The sequence below is a fragment of the Mesocricetus auratus genome, unplaced genomic scaffold, assembly GCF_017639785.1.
Source record: "Mesocricetus auratus isolate SY011 unplaced genomic scaffold, BCM_Maur_2.0 Super-Scaffold_100003, whole genome shotgun sequence".
Classification (NCBI taxonomy): Eukaryota; Metazoa; Chordata; class Mammalia; order Rodentia; family Cricetidae; genus Mesocricetus; species Mesocricetus auratus.
This window is the reverse complement of record NW_024429188.1, coordinates 40,306,117-40,326,281: the sequence shown is the minus strand read 5'-3', so window position 1 is coordinate 40,326,281 and position 20,165 is coordinate 40,306,117. Positions and strand designations below refer to the sequence as shown.

Here is a 20,165-nt window from a genome sequence, read left to right as displayed (position 1 = left end):
AAGGAATAAAAGGGAAAACAAGGATATGAATTATGTTTTGGAATGATTGGATGCCACAGTTAATATATTCAAGAGGGTAGTGACTAATAAGTAAGACCTTCAAGTCAGATAAGTAAGTGGGAAAACATTTTGAGAGAAGCAGGTCTTGTAGAGCTCAAATTGAAATTCTATTGTTGTTGTGCTTTTCAAGAACCAAGGAACAATTCCAAACAAGGGAAATGTAGAAGACATAGGGTACTATGTGTGTGTGTGTGTGTTTTCAAAACAGATTAATCTCTCATACACTGCTTCAAGACCACATTTCCCCTCTCTCTACCCTTCCCAACTCCCCCCAGCAATCCTGTCTGCCAGATATACCCTCCAACCAGTTTCCCTTCAGAAAAGAGCAGGCCTCCAAGAGAGAACAACCAAATATGACAAAACAAGATACAATTTGACAAGGCAAAAGTCCCCATGTCAAGGCTGGACAAGGCAACCCCATAGGAGGAAAGCGTACCACAAGCTGACAAAAGAGTCACAGTGATGCCTACCAAGAAATTACATGGCAATATAACAGGTTTAGGAAGTATGAAAGAGTTAGTAGTTGATCCTTGAAGTTTCTAAGTAAACCTCCGTACTATGTTAAAGTATTAAATGTAAAACAGAAAAAAAATTAGCAGTGGCATGAGATCTGTCTGTTGAGGCTAGAATTAAAAACTTGAGTGTTTTAAATTGGAGGGAAAGCATTGTTTGGATACCTTATCAAAAGATTTCCTATGTAATATCCCAATTTCAGAGGAAATGAGTGCGTTTCTTCCCTTTTTAGATGAAAGTTCTTGAAAGAAAAAACACATTCATGGCTATTTGTTCTACTTCAAAGAAAGTCTGTTAGCCAGCTTGATCATTTTTTTTAACTTTTCTCTATATGGTGGCTTGGTTTCCTATTATATGTAGAAGACAGCTTAGGTAAGCTTTCAGAAAGAGATCCTATGTATCGTGTACAAACTGACCTAGTTTGTAATTAAAGAAGTGCCAAATATTGTAATTTCTGCTATACTCCAAAAATGGCAAAGAACAACGAAGCCAGTTTGCTTTGGCTTGGTTTTTGGCAAGATAGAAGAATTTATACAATGCATTAACAAACTGTATATGCCATGTATGCTGACACCCTTCTTTTTGCTGGTATTTTAAAGTTATTTTTTTGAATATTTTGATATCTGAAAAGTATAACTTATGGCAAATTCTTACTGAAGGGATTCTTGTAAAAACATAATGTAAGAAAATCATTAAATACCTTCCATGATTCTGTCACTACATCGTCATAAAATAACTACCTGAGATCCAATCATTGGAGTCTAATTAATGATCTCTTAGTGTCAGAATTACTTATTCTTATCTAGTACTGAAGTTGTGGCTAAAGAGCCTGAGTCACGTTTAGTGATGGACTATTTGTTTAATTCATTGACTGAGCTGTACAGAAAAGGATAATAAACATAGTCTGACTGGGAGTTCTGAATATTAACAAGAACTACGTTTTACTATTGAATTAAGAGACTACAAAAGATGGAAATATTAATGTGGCTTATGCTTACTACCTTTCTCTATTTCATCATGCCAATTATAAGATATACTGCTGATTTAGTAAAAGAATTTAAGAGAGAAAGAAATAGTTAGACCAGCAGCTATAAAACTTACCTTTGTTCTAGAACCATTAAAATGTGATGAAAGGTATCTTAGCATCCAAGCCAAAAGTATTGCAAAGTTTAACTCTTAAGTAACTGTTAAGGCAAATTTAGTGCTCACCGTTTATGTGTTTGATAGTAAACTTGTTCTAAACATTTTAAATAAATCTGTGATGTGTCCTCATGAGCAGGTGTTTTACAGATAGATAAACTAAAGCTTACAGATTATTCCTGAAATTTCCAAGGGTTCTTAACACAGCTCCAAAATCTACCTCTTTCTGTTAAGAGCTAACTGGCCATCTTACCTAAAATTGAACTATTTTTAAAAATAGTGCTCCAGCATCATTTTTGAAGTTTATTAATATGAAGTTTCTTAGTTTTTCATAAACTATATTGATATCTATAATTTATGTATCAAATAGCTTATAAACTATATAACTTAAAGAAACAGTGGTGTATAAAGAGCCCTGAACAAAGCAAACACTGTTGCGATGAATTAAGGGTATGTTGTGGCCAAATTTAAACACACGTCTAAAAAGAAATTTAGATCACCTATCTGTGTTTTAGGTTACTGCTCTAAGTATTTTTTTCTTAATCTCTTATAATGCATACCCTAATCTTATGAACTACTCCTGTTATCCCTGTTTTACATGTGGGGAAGTAGTGATAGATGCTTTACTGAGATAATATATCTAATAAGCACCAGAGGTGAGATTCAAACCCAATCTGTCCAAGTTTGAGCTATCAGTAACCATACTTATCCTTGACTTACTGCATATGTTTACATTGAATAGTATGTAATACCATGGCTTAGCATAACACTTAACTTTTTTTTCTTAACCAGAGTCTTGAGAACCCTGAGTTTGTGTTAATGATTTAATCCCTGTCCTTAAATATACTATAGTACAGTAATGGAGCTGACCAAACTTCTGAAGATAATAAGAGCAAAGAAGTATTTTAAGTGTTTTGTTCAGATGCAGCCTATTGGACAGATAAAAACTAAGTCAGATTATTGCCTTACAGTAATTGCTATTGAAGTCTTAGCCACCATCTTTTGTTTTCATTTGCTTACAACATTGATGACTTGTTTTGTTTGACCTTGGCTATAGAGTTTGCCAAGATTTTAAAAAGTATTCTTGGAAGTGCCAGTTTGGTTTATTTCAGGAAATTTCCAAAGGATAAGTGTTTATAGCTAATAGTTACAATACTATCATTTACTTAGTAGATTACTTAGCACTGCTGTATGCCAGGTTGAGTGTTTCCTACATATTACTCACCCCTCATAACAGTACCTTGAGGTACCATGTTTCCACCCCCACTTACATTTCCAAATGAGAGCCTACTTGCCCTCTAGGAGCCTCTGTATTTTCATCTTTAAAAGGAAAGCAAATCCCCTTGGTGTTCCAATAGCATTTTCTAAATGCAAATGAAAACATTTTCGAATATATACTTAAAGACTTAATGTGTTTAGGTAGTAAAGTTTACTTCTGAGAACTCATTCTGACATCTTCAATCAAAGGTGACTTTCTTTTGTTTTTATTTCCTTGTGTTTAAAATGTTTTATTAGCATATAATAAATATACATGATGTGTTCAATGGTGCCATTTTCATACTTGTATATGATATATTAGAACCACACCTCCTATTTTACCTTTTAAATTTTATTTCTGGGGGTAGGGCTGATATCTCTGTCATGCATGTGGAGCTCAGAGGGCAACTGCTTTTCCCATGGTATTCTGGGATCAGATTCTGGCCACCAAGTTTGCATGACACATGCTTTTAGTTCTGGAGCCATCTTCCTGACCCATGTTCTTATTTTTTAATAGTGTTTACATTTGTAGCATTGAGCTTGCCATCCTTTTGGGATTACAGTCATATACCACTGTGTGCACCTTCAGAGGCAGAATTTTTATAGAGGTGCTTTTGAGAATTAATATAAGCAGAATTTACAAGATTAAATTGGTAGAATTGGAGATTGAGTCCCCAATGTACAAAGGTGCACATTATAAAGCTTTTCTATTTGGTTTGGTTAGTTTCTGATTGCAGCCTTGGCCTCTAACCCCAAGCAAGTGTCCTCTTCTGTGGTCTAATAATTCAACTTCACTGACCTTTGCTAGGCTGTCCTATAAATAAGGCATCATGGTATCTTTTCTGTTGAAGGAAGCTACCTGGTGCATATGAGAAGATGACATCTGGCAACAAAGCAAGTATTTCAGGTGGAAAACTGGCCACAAAAGAACCAGTTAATTGGGAGAGTGACTAGTACTTGGAAGTGGGGCTTAGACACTGAAAACCTGCATCAGAGTTTGGGTGTGCCACTTACCAGCTAGCTAGCTAGCTAAGTGACCTAAGATACGTCCAGTAACCTCTCTGAGCTTCAGCTTTCTTCCTATAAAATAAAGATATCCAGAATAACCATTTTACATGTTCAAGATTAAATACAACAAAGGAGACTGATCTAAAAACTGTCTTGTCATCCTAATCTTAAGTCCTTTTACCATAGTATGGCTTAACACATATGAAACATTTGGAAAACCTATTGTTTTTATGTAAGTATATGTGGACTTTATCTCATTGAAACTAGATCCATATTTTATGATGACAAGATATGAGATGTTATTTGGCCATTAAATGCTGTGACTTTCTTGAGTCTAGCTGTGAGTAGTCATTCTCATTGTGAATTTACATATTTTTCTAAGATTTTTCAAACTGACTAGTATTACACTGTTCTTGGTCAGATCTGAGAACATGAATATATGATTTCACCTTGATGAGCTCTTTACAACAAGGAAAATAATGCCGGTTATATCTTTTCTCTCCTGGGTGTTATGAGGATTGAATGCATTGTAAAGCACCACATACTAAAGTTAAAGGAACATGAAATTTTGATTTATTATAACTAATTTTCAGAGTCATTTGTTTAGTCATTGAATGGCTATGTTGATGAAATATCAGGAATTTAAAATGAATATGGCTGTCAGGGACTTCTCAGTGTAGTAACAGAACCGAATCATACATAATTCTGTATGGGCATGCAAGCCTATAATCCCTGTACTTCAAGAAGCTGATATAGGATTGCAAGCCTGAGCTACCTGTAACGTATTACAAGCCTGTCTGGTCTACAAAGTGAGACCATGTCTCAAAATAAGAACAAAATGTTATAGAAAGCCAATGAGAGCAGGTAAAAGGTGAATGAATGGAGATACGTTTAACTCTGATACAATGTTACATAAGATGCACCTGTGTAGCCGTGTAAACCACTTGCCGTCAAGTCTAATGAACCATGCTGCACATGGTAGAAGTAGAGAATTCACTCCTGCTAGTCTGTCCTCTGATTTTTATTCAGGTAGTATGGCACACGCATGCATACACATACAAAAATAATATGATAAAACAAAGGAAATATGCTCACACTGGACTTGGGCTTATGCTGTCCTTTTTCTTAAAAAAAAACAAACAACAACAACAACAAAAAAAACAAGGACTCTATGTATATAGCCCAGGCTGTCTTGAAACTCATATGTAGACCAGACTGGCCTTGAACTCACAAAGATCTTCCATCTGCCTCTGCCTCCAGGGTGCTGGGATTAATGGTGTGTGTCACCATACCCAGCTCAGATAATACAATCTTAAACTGTTCCTGTCTTATTTTCTGTTGGAGGCCTAGCATCTGTAACAGTACTTGGTGTGTGTTCTCAGTTAAATGAACAGTTAGGTGATGCTGATTGATTAGCATCCCAGATCTCGGATCAACCATGACCACTTTGTCTCCATTTGAAAGAAACTTATTCTGAGATGTTTCCTAACCCAGAATCCACCTTAACTTGTAAGTAGGTCAAAGTAATTGGTTATATTTTCATCCTAAACCTTATTCCAATTTATTTATAGTAGCTACGTATGTTTATTTTAGTAACTGTTGTTATTCATCACAAGATATTAGAAAAATTGACCAGGCGTTGTGGATGTCAATTTTGCAAACTTTTTGTAGATGGAGATTGGATAGGAAAATCCTGGAAATTGTTTTATTCTAATGAAAGGCAGATATTTGGTCAATTGTGCCAAGAAAGAAAATGGTTAAGTTATAATTTTCTGTCTAGCTAATAACTGAAGAGACATTCTAGAAACTGTTTAACCAGGAGAAACTTTTTCCAAATAAGATTTCATGTAGAACTCTCATGTAAAACAGATAAGAGATACTCTTAGCAAAATAAATGTCTGTTTTAACTTTATATCATTTATTTCTTTTATTCCATTAGTGGGTACACCAGTTAATATGTTGGAGTCATGTCTTAGGTGTTGCTATAAAACAGAAGTAAACATGCCATTAAAATGTTTTACCATTAAAATTTTTAATGAACAATTTAAGAAATAAAAATTTTAAACTAAGCATTTGGACAAGTCCCTGAAGTACACACATGGAACCTAGTTCAACAGTGTTATATATAGATATAGAGACTAAGGCTCTGTTTGAAGAAGCTCATTCTCTCATCACAGTTTACTTCTTAATATTGTATTGATACATCTGATCTCAATTGATTACCTCAGTAGTTCTAGCTTAAACACAAATAAACATTTTTATACCATCTTGAGTTTGTATAGGAATCCAAGGTGATGATTTTCAAATCTTAATCTCTTTGTTTCTTCCAATTTCAAGTTTGTGTTTAAATTTTCATTGTGTTACTGGTATGTCTTTATATGTAAGAGAGGGGACAGATTGTTTTTTTGTGTTTTCACAAGAGGGTTTCCCTGTGTAGTTCTGGGTGTCCTGAATCTCAGTCTTTAGACCAGGCTGACCTCGAACTTAGAGATCCACCTGCCTCCATCTCCTGAGTTCTGGGATTAAAGGCATGTACCACTGCTGCCTGGCTTCAAATATTTTTAAAAGTGTGAGGTTAACCTAGAAACCAAACATTACAAAAGAAGACCCTTTACATAGAAGATAGTAAATTCAAGGTAAAAATCCTAAATTTGTCCTCTATCCCAGTAAAGACACAATCACCAATATTTGGTTATTTTGACATCTGCAATATTGAAGCCAGCCCTGTCTCTTCAGATGGAAATTGCCATGTGCAGGATGACTTGATAGAAAATGGTGTACATTCTATATAATCTTCTAACAGCAGAATGAGACCAGTGGCACTTCCCCTTAAAAAAATAAATTACCCAAAATTTGCAGCACATTCATATTCAATTTCATCACAGCAGATGCTCATTAGTATGTTGTTATTAATTGGTATTCACTTTAGGTTTTGTTTAAAATGAAGATAATAATTAGGTTTTAATTACTGCATCATTCATGGGGGTTTGTCTGTGGGGAGAGGGAAGAAATGCCTCTTAAAGCACTGAAATATTTCCTAATGCTTATTCAGCAACGTGTACTGCCAAAGACTTTGGGGAAAATCATCTTTGCAAAAAATAGGATTCTGAAGTGAAGAAATTACGGTATTTTTAAAGCCCATCGTTATCAAGAACTTGGTATAAATTGTCTACTCGATGGACATACTGAATCATGATAATGTGTACCACTATTCTTCCTAATCAAATTACCAAAAAGACTTCTTAGAGAAGGAACTCTCACAAGCGGCTGATTAATGAAGTGGTGGCAATGTTTTGTATTAGAACTAATTGAAGTAATCCAAATAAGTTATTTCTGTAGCCTATGGAAATAATTTCTTTTGCAAAGAAATACAGTAGTGTTGGGAAATCAGTATTTTTTTCATCCTCTGTTGTTTCCATATTTGCAAAATAGATAAGTTAACAGATTTTACAGATAAGGTAGATAGAAAATTAATTTGAGTGGCAAGGAAAACACGAAAGCTTGTCTCAACCTTTTTGTAGGCAAGCCTGACAATTTATGTAAGACTTAAAGGTGTGTAGAAATTGAAGAGTACTGGAATTCTAAAGGCAAATCTTCAGCAGAGCTATGTACATGACAGATTTTAATGCAATCATGAAAAGGAAAAGGGGGGCATTTGTGTTCAAGAATCTAAAGATTCCTTATATAAAACTATCTGAAGCACTTACAGTGGTCATGAATTGTTGGCTTCGGTAACAGGGTACAAATCCAGGCCTTCCCGAAGTTTGCAGTCTAATTCATGTATCCAGTAGTTACTGGGTGATTGCTGTGTGTGTTTTGTTATTGTTAAACATTTCTGAGTAGTCTGTTAGCCCCATTTTGCATATGAAGAAATTGAGATGTGAATAAGCACTTGATTCAAGGCTACCTTGTGATCATCTGTGCACACCTCAGTTAGGTGGTGTAGGATTCATGATAATGACACATGTATAGGGGCCAGAGGACAACTTGTGGTGGCCAGTTCTCTCATTCCACTCGCTAGATCCCAGAGATTAAATTCAGATTCTGAAGCTTGGTGAAAGAATCTTTACTAGCCGAGCCATTTCGCCTGCCTCGGCATTACCATTCTTAATCCCTTCTCAAAAAGAAGGTACCTTCCAATGTCTGTTATTCATCAAATGGAAGAATTGATTGTGGAATGTTTCACAGTAATACAAAACTACAGTTAAACAAAATAAACAGGGATGACTCTTAGAAGCATAATACAGAAGAAAAAATGGAAAAGAGTTATGAACTATTTGTTTCCAGGGACATAAGATTTTTAAGGTAATCTGTTGTGTCCTTGGTAAGATGAGAGATTTATGGGTGAAAAAAAACAGTACCTATTCTGTTTCTCTGGGCTCTATCACAGAAAGATGTTCACTTTCTTCAAGGAGCTGTACACTTTTATGTATATATTACAATTTAGTAAAAGGAACAAATAATGCAAGTAAAGTTTAACATTGCCCTGCATTTCCTATCTTACTCTTGAAATAACTTGCTTGAATAAGCAAGCATCTTTTTCCAAAACGATTGTAATGGAAACTTCTCAGTCTGTTTTGGTTAGCATAAATTCTTTTTTTCTCAAGCCAGGTTGGAAAGAATCAAAGTCTGTGGTTCTAAAAGTATCTCCAATACAGGCAATACGGAGCACAGCAGTTCTCATCTCAGACTGCCTGCTTGAACTACCCAGGAGCCCTTAAAAATGCCCATATCCAGCACTCTACCTTACATTCCTATTTAGTTGTTCCAGGGGGAGGTTTTTGAGCATCAGCAGTTTTCAAAAGCTCCCCAGGCAACTCTAATATGCAACCGGGTGAGGTACTACTGATGTAGAGCCTCATCATAAATCTCAGGAGAGAGACCAGGTAGCATTGATAAATGAAATCAGGGCCTCCTTTTTGCCAGACAGTGAGATTTTTATTGTTTCTTGTGTAATCTGATCACAGGATTCATGAAGAAGACATCATAAGTGGTGACATTGAAACATTTTCCTTTTCCCTTCATTTTTTCCATGTTCTTTGCCTAGTTCATCCCCTGTGCCAGGTATAAAAGCAGAATTATTTCCCTACATGTATGTGGCCATGTGAGTGTGTCCATGACCTGCACTTATTACTTTGGTAACACCCCAAGTAACTAACTTGAATGTGGAGTATGATATATACAGTAGCTATTTCAGCTCAGCATTGCCCTTACTAAGTCATAATTGGCCACTTTGGTATGTGATGTTCTAACTAAAGGAAGCCTGAAAGAAGCCTAGGCACTGTGTTAAGTGCAATTTTCAAGGAAGGAACAAGAAATCGAACATTTTAAGCCAATAAATGAAAGTTGGAGAGAGAAAGAAATGTTAAAATATCATCTTCTTTTCTTGAAGTCTTTTTCATCCAATCTTGTACAGTCAAAATGAGCATTCAAGGGTGTGTGGAGACCAGCTAAAGATGTCAGAGAAGACTAGAGGGTGTCAGGGTTTTTGATTAGAAGAATTTATCATAAAAGAGAAAAGAGAGCTAAGATTTTTTCAATCCTTAATGATCACACATTAATGGTGCAAAATTAGCAAAACAAAAGTAGGTGTTACTTTTGTTCATTTAAGCTATAGCTTTCTCTGTTCCATGTGTGTTCTTTAAAACCACTTAATTGTATTTGACATTGAAAATCTAATAGTGTCTTTTGTTTTCAACCAGTTTACTAATTGCAAAATATGTCAGGAATCAAAAGGGCAGGAGGTGTTGGTATATTTTTTAAAAATATATAACTCCTTTTTAATTTTTCCCCTATTTTCCTTATCCATTTAGGCAGTGACTTTCAATTAGCCTGCCTACTAATATCAGGTCACTAAACTCCATGGCTGACGCTTTATTCTTTCATGTGGGTTGTCACTCGTTTGCTTCAGTTGGCTGGCAAAGGTTGTTGTATATCCATTACCAGCAACACAGCACTTTGCATTTCTGAATTGACAAGCAGCTATATTGACCCAGTGCTTATTATGGGTCAACAGCTGCGTTAACCAACGGAAGGACTGAGGGGCAATTAAAATGAATTGGCAAAAATATATCTTCCTAATTTACTCCAATTTGTTATTTATGCTAACATTGTATGGCTTCTATGGTGACACTAAACAGAATGGACCCAATAATGGCAATTAACATAAAAATATAATGGCTAATCAAATTGACAGCAACTGTTTCTCATCATCTCGACACACAATACATTATCAAAACAAACTATTATGAAGGAGGTAATTTCAGTGTTCTATTCAACCTGCAGCATGTGTGCAGTCAGGGAGATGTGTACCAGCAATTACTGCTGAATCTAAAAAACTAAACAAATAACTTAATCGCTGTCGTCCTCCTTTTTTTCCCCCCAGGAAGCAGTAATCAGGATTCGCTAAAAATAACTGGTGTATAATAGTATAATGATGATGCATATTGTAGAATAGCTAATAAGAAATAAAATAAGCTTCTAGGTGTATACTTTTTAAAATAGGTTCAGGTAAAGAGAGACTCATGGGAGGGAATGCACATACAAAAAAGGACAATAAATAGCCCTGACCGATGAATAATGCCATATGGGTTTATTCTTACAGCCCAATATTTATAGATACCATTTGTCATGGTCAAAGAAGCTTAAAATACACTAAATTTAGTAACAACTTTTAGGATGGAGTAAGCAGGAAGGTGAATCATAAGCTCTAATAACAAATTTCAGTTGCCTCATTACCAAGTTGAGTTAACTGTAGCTTTTTCTTTTTGACTACCATCTGGGATCCTTGAATATAACACTTAACCATAGAAATTCCCTTAAAAAATAGTGACTTTTCCATATCCAAAGTAGATAATTGTCTTTGTAGTCACATGTCATTCTGTGGGTGCCTCTTGTCTCAGTTTTACAGATGGTACAAATTATTTGCTGTTGGGGTCGTTGAATGTTTTATTCATTTAGTCAAGATCAGCAGAGCTTCTGTTAGTTACTGTGTGAGGTGTATATGCATCCTTACTGATGTTGAACCTAGTATAGAGCAGGTGCTCACTCACTCAGTGTTAGGTAAATAGTGTTTTATTCCAAGACAGCAAGGGAGAATTGGTAATGTGTTATTTGAGCTTCTCATTTGATAAGTTCTACGGGTCTGATTGTTTGGCTTTGGTGGGAAGCCCTACCCCCAAGGAGCTAGTTCACTGTTCTGCAGCTGGAGAGTTTCACAGGTATCTAGTCCCACAGAAGCCTGGAAAGAACATTTCTAGAACAGGTGGCTTAAAGTAAATAGAATTGCATTTGAATGCCATCACCAAATAATTCTCGTGTTACTGGTTGAGTTTAGTATATGTATCTTTCCCTTTACAGTGAATGAGAACAATTCCTTAAGAGGACATACACAGTGTTTCTATCCCCAGGAACACCAGCATTTGACATATGTTGCTGAATAAGTAATGGTGTAGACACATTTCCTATACTTTGTTAAGTTAGAACTTGTCACTGCTTTGATGTCGGTGGGAGGGAAAACCTTGGTTATTTCATTGCACATGCTACTTCTCAGGTATCATCTGTTGCCCATTTCAGATTAGCACAGAACCAGGTGGTCTGCTTAATTTCCAACATTGTGTCTATGAGCCATTTGCTGGCAAAGGCACTGGATTGCCATCATGAGTCAGAAAATTGGGCTCATAGTATAGCAATATATGTTAAACAGTTTCCAGAAATTGTTTAACTTCCTGCTAGCATGGACAGGTCCCAGTTAGGAAGCACACTACCACTTTTCCCAATTAACAGTGTAAATTGTCACGGGTGCATAGGAATTTGCAATTTGACAAAATCAGTTTTTTGACAGCAGGGGTAATCAGTCTGCAGCTTCGCAAGTAGTAATCTGTGATCGAAGTGGCAGGATTTATTCTGAATTGTGAAAGGTACATGTGTTATATGAGGGGGACAAACCATTAGTATGATCCTCTCCTTATTCACCCCTTTCTTTACAAAATGTTGCTTGATACGGAAGTTGAAATTAGAGAATACACTCTGCTGAGAGTGATCTCCATTCCCCTCATAGTAGTATTCATTTATTTTCTGTTATATTGCAGTATTCTGACAAGTCCCTGTACACCCAGCTGTGCTTTTACCGGTACATTTTTGATGTGGACTGTGCACTGGAGAAACTTACTGAACATGAGAAAGGTACGTTAAAATACTGTAATTACCATTGAGTTTAAAGTGGAAATTTGCATCATAAAAGCCAGACCTACTGTGTCAGGCTGTTCACACAGCATCACATTGCTGTCTCAGAAGCAGGCTGTAGGGGCCTATGTGAACACAGGGATCCCCTGCATGAGGGGCGGTGGCATAGGAATCCCCAGCTTTGGCCCCCACAGCCTGTCTCACATTGTTCTCTATTAAAGCAAGCTTTTGGGGGAGGAACAGTACAAAAAGGACTCTTTAAATGCTATATTTTGAAAATGCTATTTTCTATAGAGTTTAGTAATTGTAATAAAGTAAGCATAGGCAAAGTGATCATTGGGCCTCCAAAAAGTAGATATTACCACAAAAAAATAGACCTGGAGTGTGTCTCCGCTGTTCACTAAAAGCCTAGGTTCATTTTGAAAGAGAGGAGTGGGGTGGAGTTCTTTTATTGACTCCATCCTAAGCGAATGTATAGGTGCCTCAACCCATATGATCAGATGCTGCCTGGAGCCCTCTGTACCCGGCATTTCCTTATACAAGACTTGCAGGCACTGTGGGATTTAATGGGTCTGGAAAAAGCTTTGTTACATAACTTAAAGTATTTGAAAATGTCATGACAAGTGCATGTTTTTTCTCCTACCTGAAAATCACATTGACAACTTTTCTATTACCTGTAAAAAATAAAAAAGGCAAATTTACACATTTTTCTTATTAGTTACCTACAGAGTGTTTATGTTGTTTGTCAGTGAATATCAATTCAGGGCTTTGTTGGTCGGTATTAGGGCTGGAGGCAACCTCAACAGCATATAAAAACCTACAAATATTGCCGGATGTTTTTTCACATAAGAATTCTCATGCTGCCCTTGATTTGGTCTCAATGTTTTCAAGTCTAGTTATAAGTGACTCCACTTTTTCTCTCTACAAGATACTCTAGAAATTATTTTTTATTTCTTTGACTTCCTTATTTTATCTTTCCTTGGGGGGGAAACATTTACAACTAACTTTGAATGTTCAGCAACCACTTTGGCTGTTTTCTATGAGTAAGTAGGGCTTTTTTAGATTAAAAAGTTCCTTCTGCCCACTAATAAATAGGCTTGATAACAGCCATTAATGGATAGTATATAGCCTGTGTTTACTTGTGTTATCCTTAACGTATGTTCTTCTTTTGCCTCCAAAGACTTTCCCAAGAGGGTGCTTATGAATTGGGAAAATTGAATTCTTGTTCTCTGATGCATGTTTTTCTTGGATTTGTTGTCTTTCTGGGTGTGTAAGTATATGAGAACCTGCTTCATCATAACTTCTTTGTTCATCTAGCCACCCTATTGTTTGCATTTGATGTTTCTGGACTCGAAAGATAGAAAATTCTATTGAACTCAGTTTTTAAATTCTTTTATGAGAAGCTGAATTTATCATTTATGATCAGAGGTTTCAGAAAGTCCAATTAATATTGGAGACATGAAGAATGATGTAGAAAGTCACTTGAGTCTCTAGAGTCTTGGAGAACATCAAGAGTATTCATGGCTTTTCCCAGAAACAGGAGGGAATAGAGGAGCCACTTGGAAGCTTCTTACTCAGCAGTAAAGGAAAAGTACACTATATAGACTGTGTGTGTGTGTATGTGTGTGGGGGGGGGCTTGGCCTTTGATCCCAACACCTAGGGGGCAAAGGCAGGCAGATCTCTATGTGTTTTGAGTTTGATCTACATAGCAAGTTCCAGGACAGACAGGGTTATATAATAGTGAGACCTTGTCTCAGAAGAAAAGAAAACACCTGTCCAAAGCACCCTGTATAAGTAAGTGGATTCTTTGGTTCCAAATAAGAAAGAATTGAATGCAAGTTGTAGTCCATATGAAGAAAATGGGAAATGAGAATATTTTTATGCCAGGAAAAACAAAAAGAAGGAAAAAATTCCCTAAATTTAAAGTCATATAACATTTACTTCTCACTTCATGAGTTGAAATTAAATTCTCTTTTAATTTGCTGTTCAAGGGATTCCTAGTATAAAAATGAATTTTAAACTTGTAGGAATCAGAGGGCAAATATATTTATGTCATTTGGACCCAAACCAGAACACCAGTAGATGTTACCATCAGAAGTCCTGTGAAAAATGACAGTTGTTGCATACAGTTACATCATTGAGAATGCAATCTAAGCATTGTCTGTCAACAGTGTCCCATGACTGGTGTGTGAAGTGTTTTATGTAGACCCTGTTTTACTTGCAGTTCGTAACAACATTTCCTTCACTAAGATTGTTTTACCATTTCCGTTATAAAGCCTATATTTTAAAGGTTGTAACTAGATGGAGGTTTTAATTTTTGTTTGAAACTCAGCAGTTTGACTTGGAAGAAACATGTGCAAATTATTTGAAAGAGGTTTATTTATTTTTACAGTGAAAAGTAGCTCTGTCAAAGCTTTTTTTTTCTTGTACTTCACTTTCAAATGAAAGTGTACAGGCCATTAGTCCATAATGAGAATTAACCCCATTTGGTATTTTCCCCTTTCCTTTAAAATGTTAAAGGATTGTTACTCACTTTGGTGAAGTGTTTACTGCATGCTCACTGTAACTACATAACATTTTTAAAAGTCTTATTTCTGTGGGACATTGGCATTATTGTTGTAACTGCTCCAGAATGTACACAGATGGCATAATGGATCCAAAGGAGGTTTTAGGAGAACATTGTGGCAATACATGAAGTAAAAATCCATTTCCAGGATGGCAGCATAAAATTGGTCATATTTGACTGCCTCATCCTATGGTGCCTTGGCCTGAGTAGGGATAAGTGAATAGTTTGGGGAAACCTAAATCAATTCACATCTTTGCCCAGGTGCCTGAATTGTCTGCTTTTAAATGCAAGAAGGAAAAAAGTCTTTTTTTCTCTGCAGAACCTTTTTTTGCTTATGCAGAAATAGTAAACACAACATTATGTATAGATTCTATTATGTGTTGAGTGTGAACTCTTATGTCAATGAAAGCAAGATGAATGGATGATACTCTCTACCCTGAATAACCTCAGAGACTGTTGGGAAAAGACAGATTCATCAGATACTAAATGGGATATTATCACCACTGACCTGATCAACTTGCCGTAAGCAGAGAGTGGGCACTATCTGCTCTTCCAGTTCAGGATTTAGTGTATTTCTAGAAATCGGCTAAATGCTTAGCTATTCTTAGTTTTATGTCAGTATTTTTTCATAGAATAGAATTTTAATTTTCTGGGAGTGCAATAGCAAAACACCACAGACTACATGACTTAGGAAGGACACCGAAAATCTGAGTCCAAAAATTGGCATCCCCTGAGGCCTCTCCTTAGGTTACAGGTGCTGATACTTTTTGTATGAACACTATACCAAATATCGTCCCCACACACATTCAAACATGAGACAGGGATTCTCTGTGTAGCTCTGCCTGTCCTGGAACTTGCTCTGTTGACCAGGCTGACTTTGAATTCAGATCTGTTTGCCTTTGCCTCCCAGTGTTCAGATTAAAGACATGTGCCACCATTAGAGCTTTGCTCAAACTGGGTTAAGACCCAGTATGAGGTCCTAATTTTAATTTAATCATTTCTTTAAAGACCCTAATTCCAAATAAAGTCATCACACTTATGTATCGATTTGGATAGACAACATAACCTGAGGTCCACTTGGTAAGTTTGCATTTGTTTGTTAGAATTACAGCACTGTGATTTCAGATCCTGTTTGAAGAACAGAATTGGAGTTATAGCATAGACGTTTAATTGATGGTGATTTAATGTCATGTGTGTAGCACCTATTTGGAAGTCTGATTTCTCAATATGAGTCCTTTTAGGCTAGTTAGACTATCTTCAGATCACAGCCCCCCTTATCTTTTTTCATAAAGGGTTGTGGCCAGCTTCCTGTTCCATAGCCTTCTAAGTTGCAGCTGTAAAGATTGCTGAATTCTTGGACACTCAGCCAGATGACACCCGGCATTCACTTCTTAGACTTTTAGTCTCACTGCTTTGCTTTGTTCATTTATCAGCCCCTAGCTCACCTGCTTTCTTCATTTTGGTTTGGTTTTTCCTTAAAATTTTCAGGTTTTGTTATTAATTCTTTGCTTCAGTCTTTCCTTTATGTTGGCTAGTATTTCTTACAGGCTTTCTAATTCCTTTACCTTTTTGGGGGCCAGCCTGGGCTATATTGTAAAACCTATATTGTATAATCCTCCTGTTTTTTCCTCCCATGTGCTAGGATTATAGGCCATACAACAATATTTGTTGTTTTTGTTAGTGCCACACAGAATTAGACTGCCCTTTTGTAAGGTACTTTTATTTCTCAATATCCTTTCACAGGTGCAACATAGACCCTCAGATCAGCACTGTGAAGAAGCAGCAGGCTATACTCGTATTGATGAACAAATTAAAGAAATGTTTCCATCCTTTGCATTCCCCTGTGACCTTTTTGAGGAGTCTTGAGTGTTTTATTTTGCTTTCTCTTTCACTTAGGTTCATTGAAATAGAGGACTACATCTTGTAACCTAATCACTAAATATTTGATTAAAGAATTCCTGGGGGGAAACAAGGTCACACAAACAATTTCAAGGATTTTGAGGGAATTATTCCTAGAAAATAGTTCTACTGTTGGAGTGGTTTTAAGAAAAGCAGTAAAACTTGCTGGGTTGTTTGCGTTGACTCGGGTAGCCTTAAAGTTATAAAACTTTCTGCTATTTGTATATTCCTTATATTGATTCCACTGGTTGCAAGTGATACCGAAGACAGTGTCATGTGTCTGTCATTTGACTGATACCAAACTTGAACTCAAAGACTATCTGGTCTCTTAACTGGTGAGTGAGCCAAGCTGGCTGCTTCTCACACTTCAGGGTCCTGTTCTCTGCTTGCTATTTGCTGAGCAGTTTGTTCATAATGTGGGTGTAGTTATATTACACGTGGAAAATGGTTCCCAAAAAAGACAGTAGTTAGTTCTAAAACATGAAGGAGGTTATAAAGGTACTGTCTTTTTTAAACCAGAAGATAAGAGTTTTACAGAAGAAATTATTTGCAATTTGAAGGCTTTCAGTGTTAAGGATTTCTGTTTCTTGGAACTGCGGAAGTCAAAATGTAGTAGAGGTTTGTTATTGCTAGAAGTACTGAAATAAAAGTAGCATAGAGTCCCTGGAGTCTTCTCTCAGCCATTTAACATCCTTAGAATTTACTTTGTTCAATCCTTCAGGGCATTAGAAACAAAGCTGTGTCACAGGGTGCCTGTCTCGTCCACTCACTTTGCTCTTAAAACCCATGGGTTGAGTTGTTTCTCTGAAAACTTGCATTTTTTTGTTGTATAGCTGGATTTTTCTTTGGGCTACCAGCTTCCAATAATAACACAAAGACTCAATTATTAATTATGAAAGCTCAGCCTTATGTTAGACTTGTCCCTCTAGCTCTTACAACTTTAATTAACCCATATCTGTTAATCTATGTTATTTTGTGGCTCATTACATAATCTCTCCATACTGCTTATGCTGTTTTCTCCATCTTTCTAGTGACCTTCTTTTCTTCCTCTATGAGTACTCTGTCCCCAGAAGTCCCACCTAACCTCTTCCTGCCTAGCTATTGGCCTAATTCAGCTCTTTATTAAACAGATGATAGCAACATATCTTCAGTGTGAAGGAATATTCTGCAACATTTCCCCCTTTTTGTCTAAATAATAAGGAAAGATTTTAACTAAATAATAAGAACAATTGCCAGGTAAGAATTACATTCACAATATCCAGTCCATTTGTATCTGGCATATTTAGAGAAAAATACTCTATTGCCTTATCTTGACAAATTTAAAATTTTATAGCTAAAGTATTTTCCATGACACCTTTTATTATAATCTTCATCTTCAACCCCATCAGAGACCCAAATAGAATATATTACCTCAGTAAACGGGAAGTCCAGAGCAAACACAAAACTATAGAAACAACAGAGACATCTGACTTCCTGGACAGTCACCCGAGGATCTTCTGTAACATTGGGGCGTCGGTCTTTGACCTACAAGTCTAGAATATCTGACAGACTTTTCTGTTAAGCAAGAATTTTTGAAGAACTATCCTACTCTGTCTTGGCAAAGTTTGGCAGTTGCTTTCTTTTTTGTCCTACTTGTCCAGTTTGAACAGCATACTGTTAGCAGTCAAGGCAAGGGTAGTTTCTTGCCCAAATGGCTAGCTTTTGCCACAAAGAAAGCAAACTCCATATGGAGGTTCTTTGTTGCCCATCATCTTTATTTGAATTAAATTGGTGCTGCCAGAAGCAGACATGTCCCACTATCATGAAAAGCCTTATGTAGGTCCTTAAAGTGTTTGAAATTCACCTATCTAAAGTATATCTATGTATGAGCTTGAAAACATACCTAACATAACTATAAGTTTGATTGTTATAAATGACTAACTACTAACCTGTATTTCTTTATTATCCTAAATATTTTCAAGGATTAAAAATTTACATTTTAAATGAGTTTACACTGGTACAATACCTTATACAAGACTGAAAAACATATACAGTATAACAAAAATAACCTTAAATTTGTATCAGTATGCAAAAATCCATACCAATGTAAAATATTTGAGATTTATAATTGATTTTTAGTTTAAAGTAGATTCAATAATCTGCCCTTTTATCTTGTCATTCCTATATTCTCCTTTTTCTTTTCACAGAGATCCTTGAATCTATTCTTCTTTGTTCAGCTTTTTTCCTGACCATGACCAAAAACAACTTGTAACCAACCCCCCCCAAATGATGAGAAACATTCATAACCCAATGAATGACAAAAAAAACACTCTCCCAACCTCTTGGGAATGTGGGTGTTGTGATCTCTAGACTGCTTCCTGTTGTCTGGGTGATGATGTCATCTTTTGGGGACCCTGAGAAATTTGGAATAATGAGCAAGTCCTGGGAGAGCTAGCTGAATTATTTGTATCCAGTCTCTGCGTAATGGAAAAGTGCAGGGCTTATCTGAAGTCTTGGGGAGGCTGGATCATCTCAGCTAAGCAGTTTTGAAGATGTTCTGGATGCAGAATTTTGAAGAAACTGCAACATAGGCATTCTGAGAGGCTGGATCACCTGGGCTACTTGTCTTTATTTGTATCTGGTACTTTTTTGTGAAACACACACACATTTTTAAAGGTAGCATATGTGTGTTTGTGTGTATGTATGCATGCATGCATGTCATGAGAACTCTGTAACCAACATGATTTATCAGTCTCAGAACTGTTCCCATATCAAGGAATCCACTTATATATCACCTGTATTGTAGTCTTTCTTGACTTTTTCCCTCGTGTCTGTAGCCAAGATCCTCAGGAAGTCTCTCCTGGTCAAATCTGATCTCAGTTAACTTTGAAGGAATCCATAGCCTTTCATTTTCTGTGGAAATAAAAGCATAACCACTCCCCCAACACAACATATTTTTAAACTTCCATTCTGAAGCTTAGACATCTTTAAAGTATATAGGCTTGTTCAATTCAGTAGTCCCTTTGATACTCCAATGTCTCTCAGCAATTGCTGTTTGCTCATCAGCATTCAAAAAACTTAGTTAGCAAAGCACATAATAGGATCCAGACATTCCGTGTATTTCCCACGTCTTAATTTTTATACTTCATTTTTTTCATATTTTTATTTGACTTTTTACACATGTCACTCAGTTCCCTCTCTCTCCCCTCCTCTCCCACTCCACCCCCCCCTCTGCTCCCCAGGGAGGGCAAGGGCTTCCATGAGGGAATTTCAGAGTCTGTCACATCATCCCGGGAAGGGCCCCCATGTGTCCAGGCTGAGAGAGCATCCCTCCACGTGGTATGGGTTCCCAGAGTCCATCTGTATGCCAGGAATAAATACTGCTCCACTCTCCCAGGACCCACAGATTGCCAAGGCCTCCTCTCTGTCACCCAGGTTCGGTGGGAGGGATGTCTGGATCAGTGCTATGCTGGCTCCTCAGTCATCAGTCTGGGGAGCATGTGGTTCCCCCCCCCCTTGTTTAGGTCAGCTGCCTCTGTGGGTTTCGACGTCCTGATC

General features: G+C 36.7%; 1 protein-coding gene across 3 annotated transcripts in view; it reads left to right on the top strand.

Annotated features, from left to right (window-relative positions):
- Positions 1 to 20,165, top strand: part of Pola1 (DNA polymerase alpha 1, catalytic subunit) — a 304,504-nt gene that overhangs the window by 215,121 nt on the left and 69,218 nt on the right. For all 3 annotated transcript variants that reach the window (XR_005876750.1, XR_005876751.1, XM_040744194.1), the window contains one exon: positions 12,069 to 12,162. Coding sequence is in view for 1 of the 3 variants with exons in the window: in XM_040744194.1 (XP_040600128.1) it covers positions 12,069 to 12,162 (94 nt within the window). In the remaining 2 variants the exon portion in view is untranslated. Of the gene's footprint in view, positions 1 to 12,068; positions 12,163 to 20,165 lie in introns of those variants that run through there.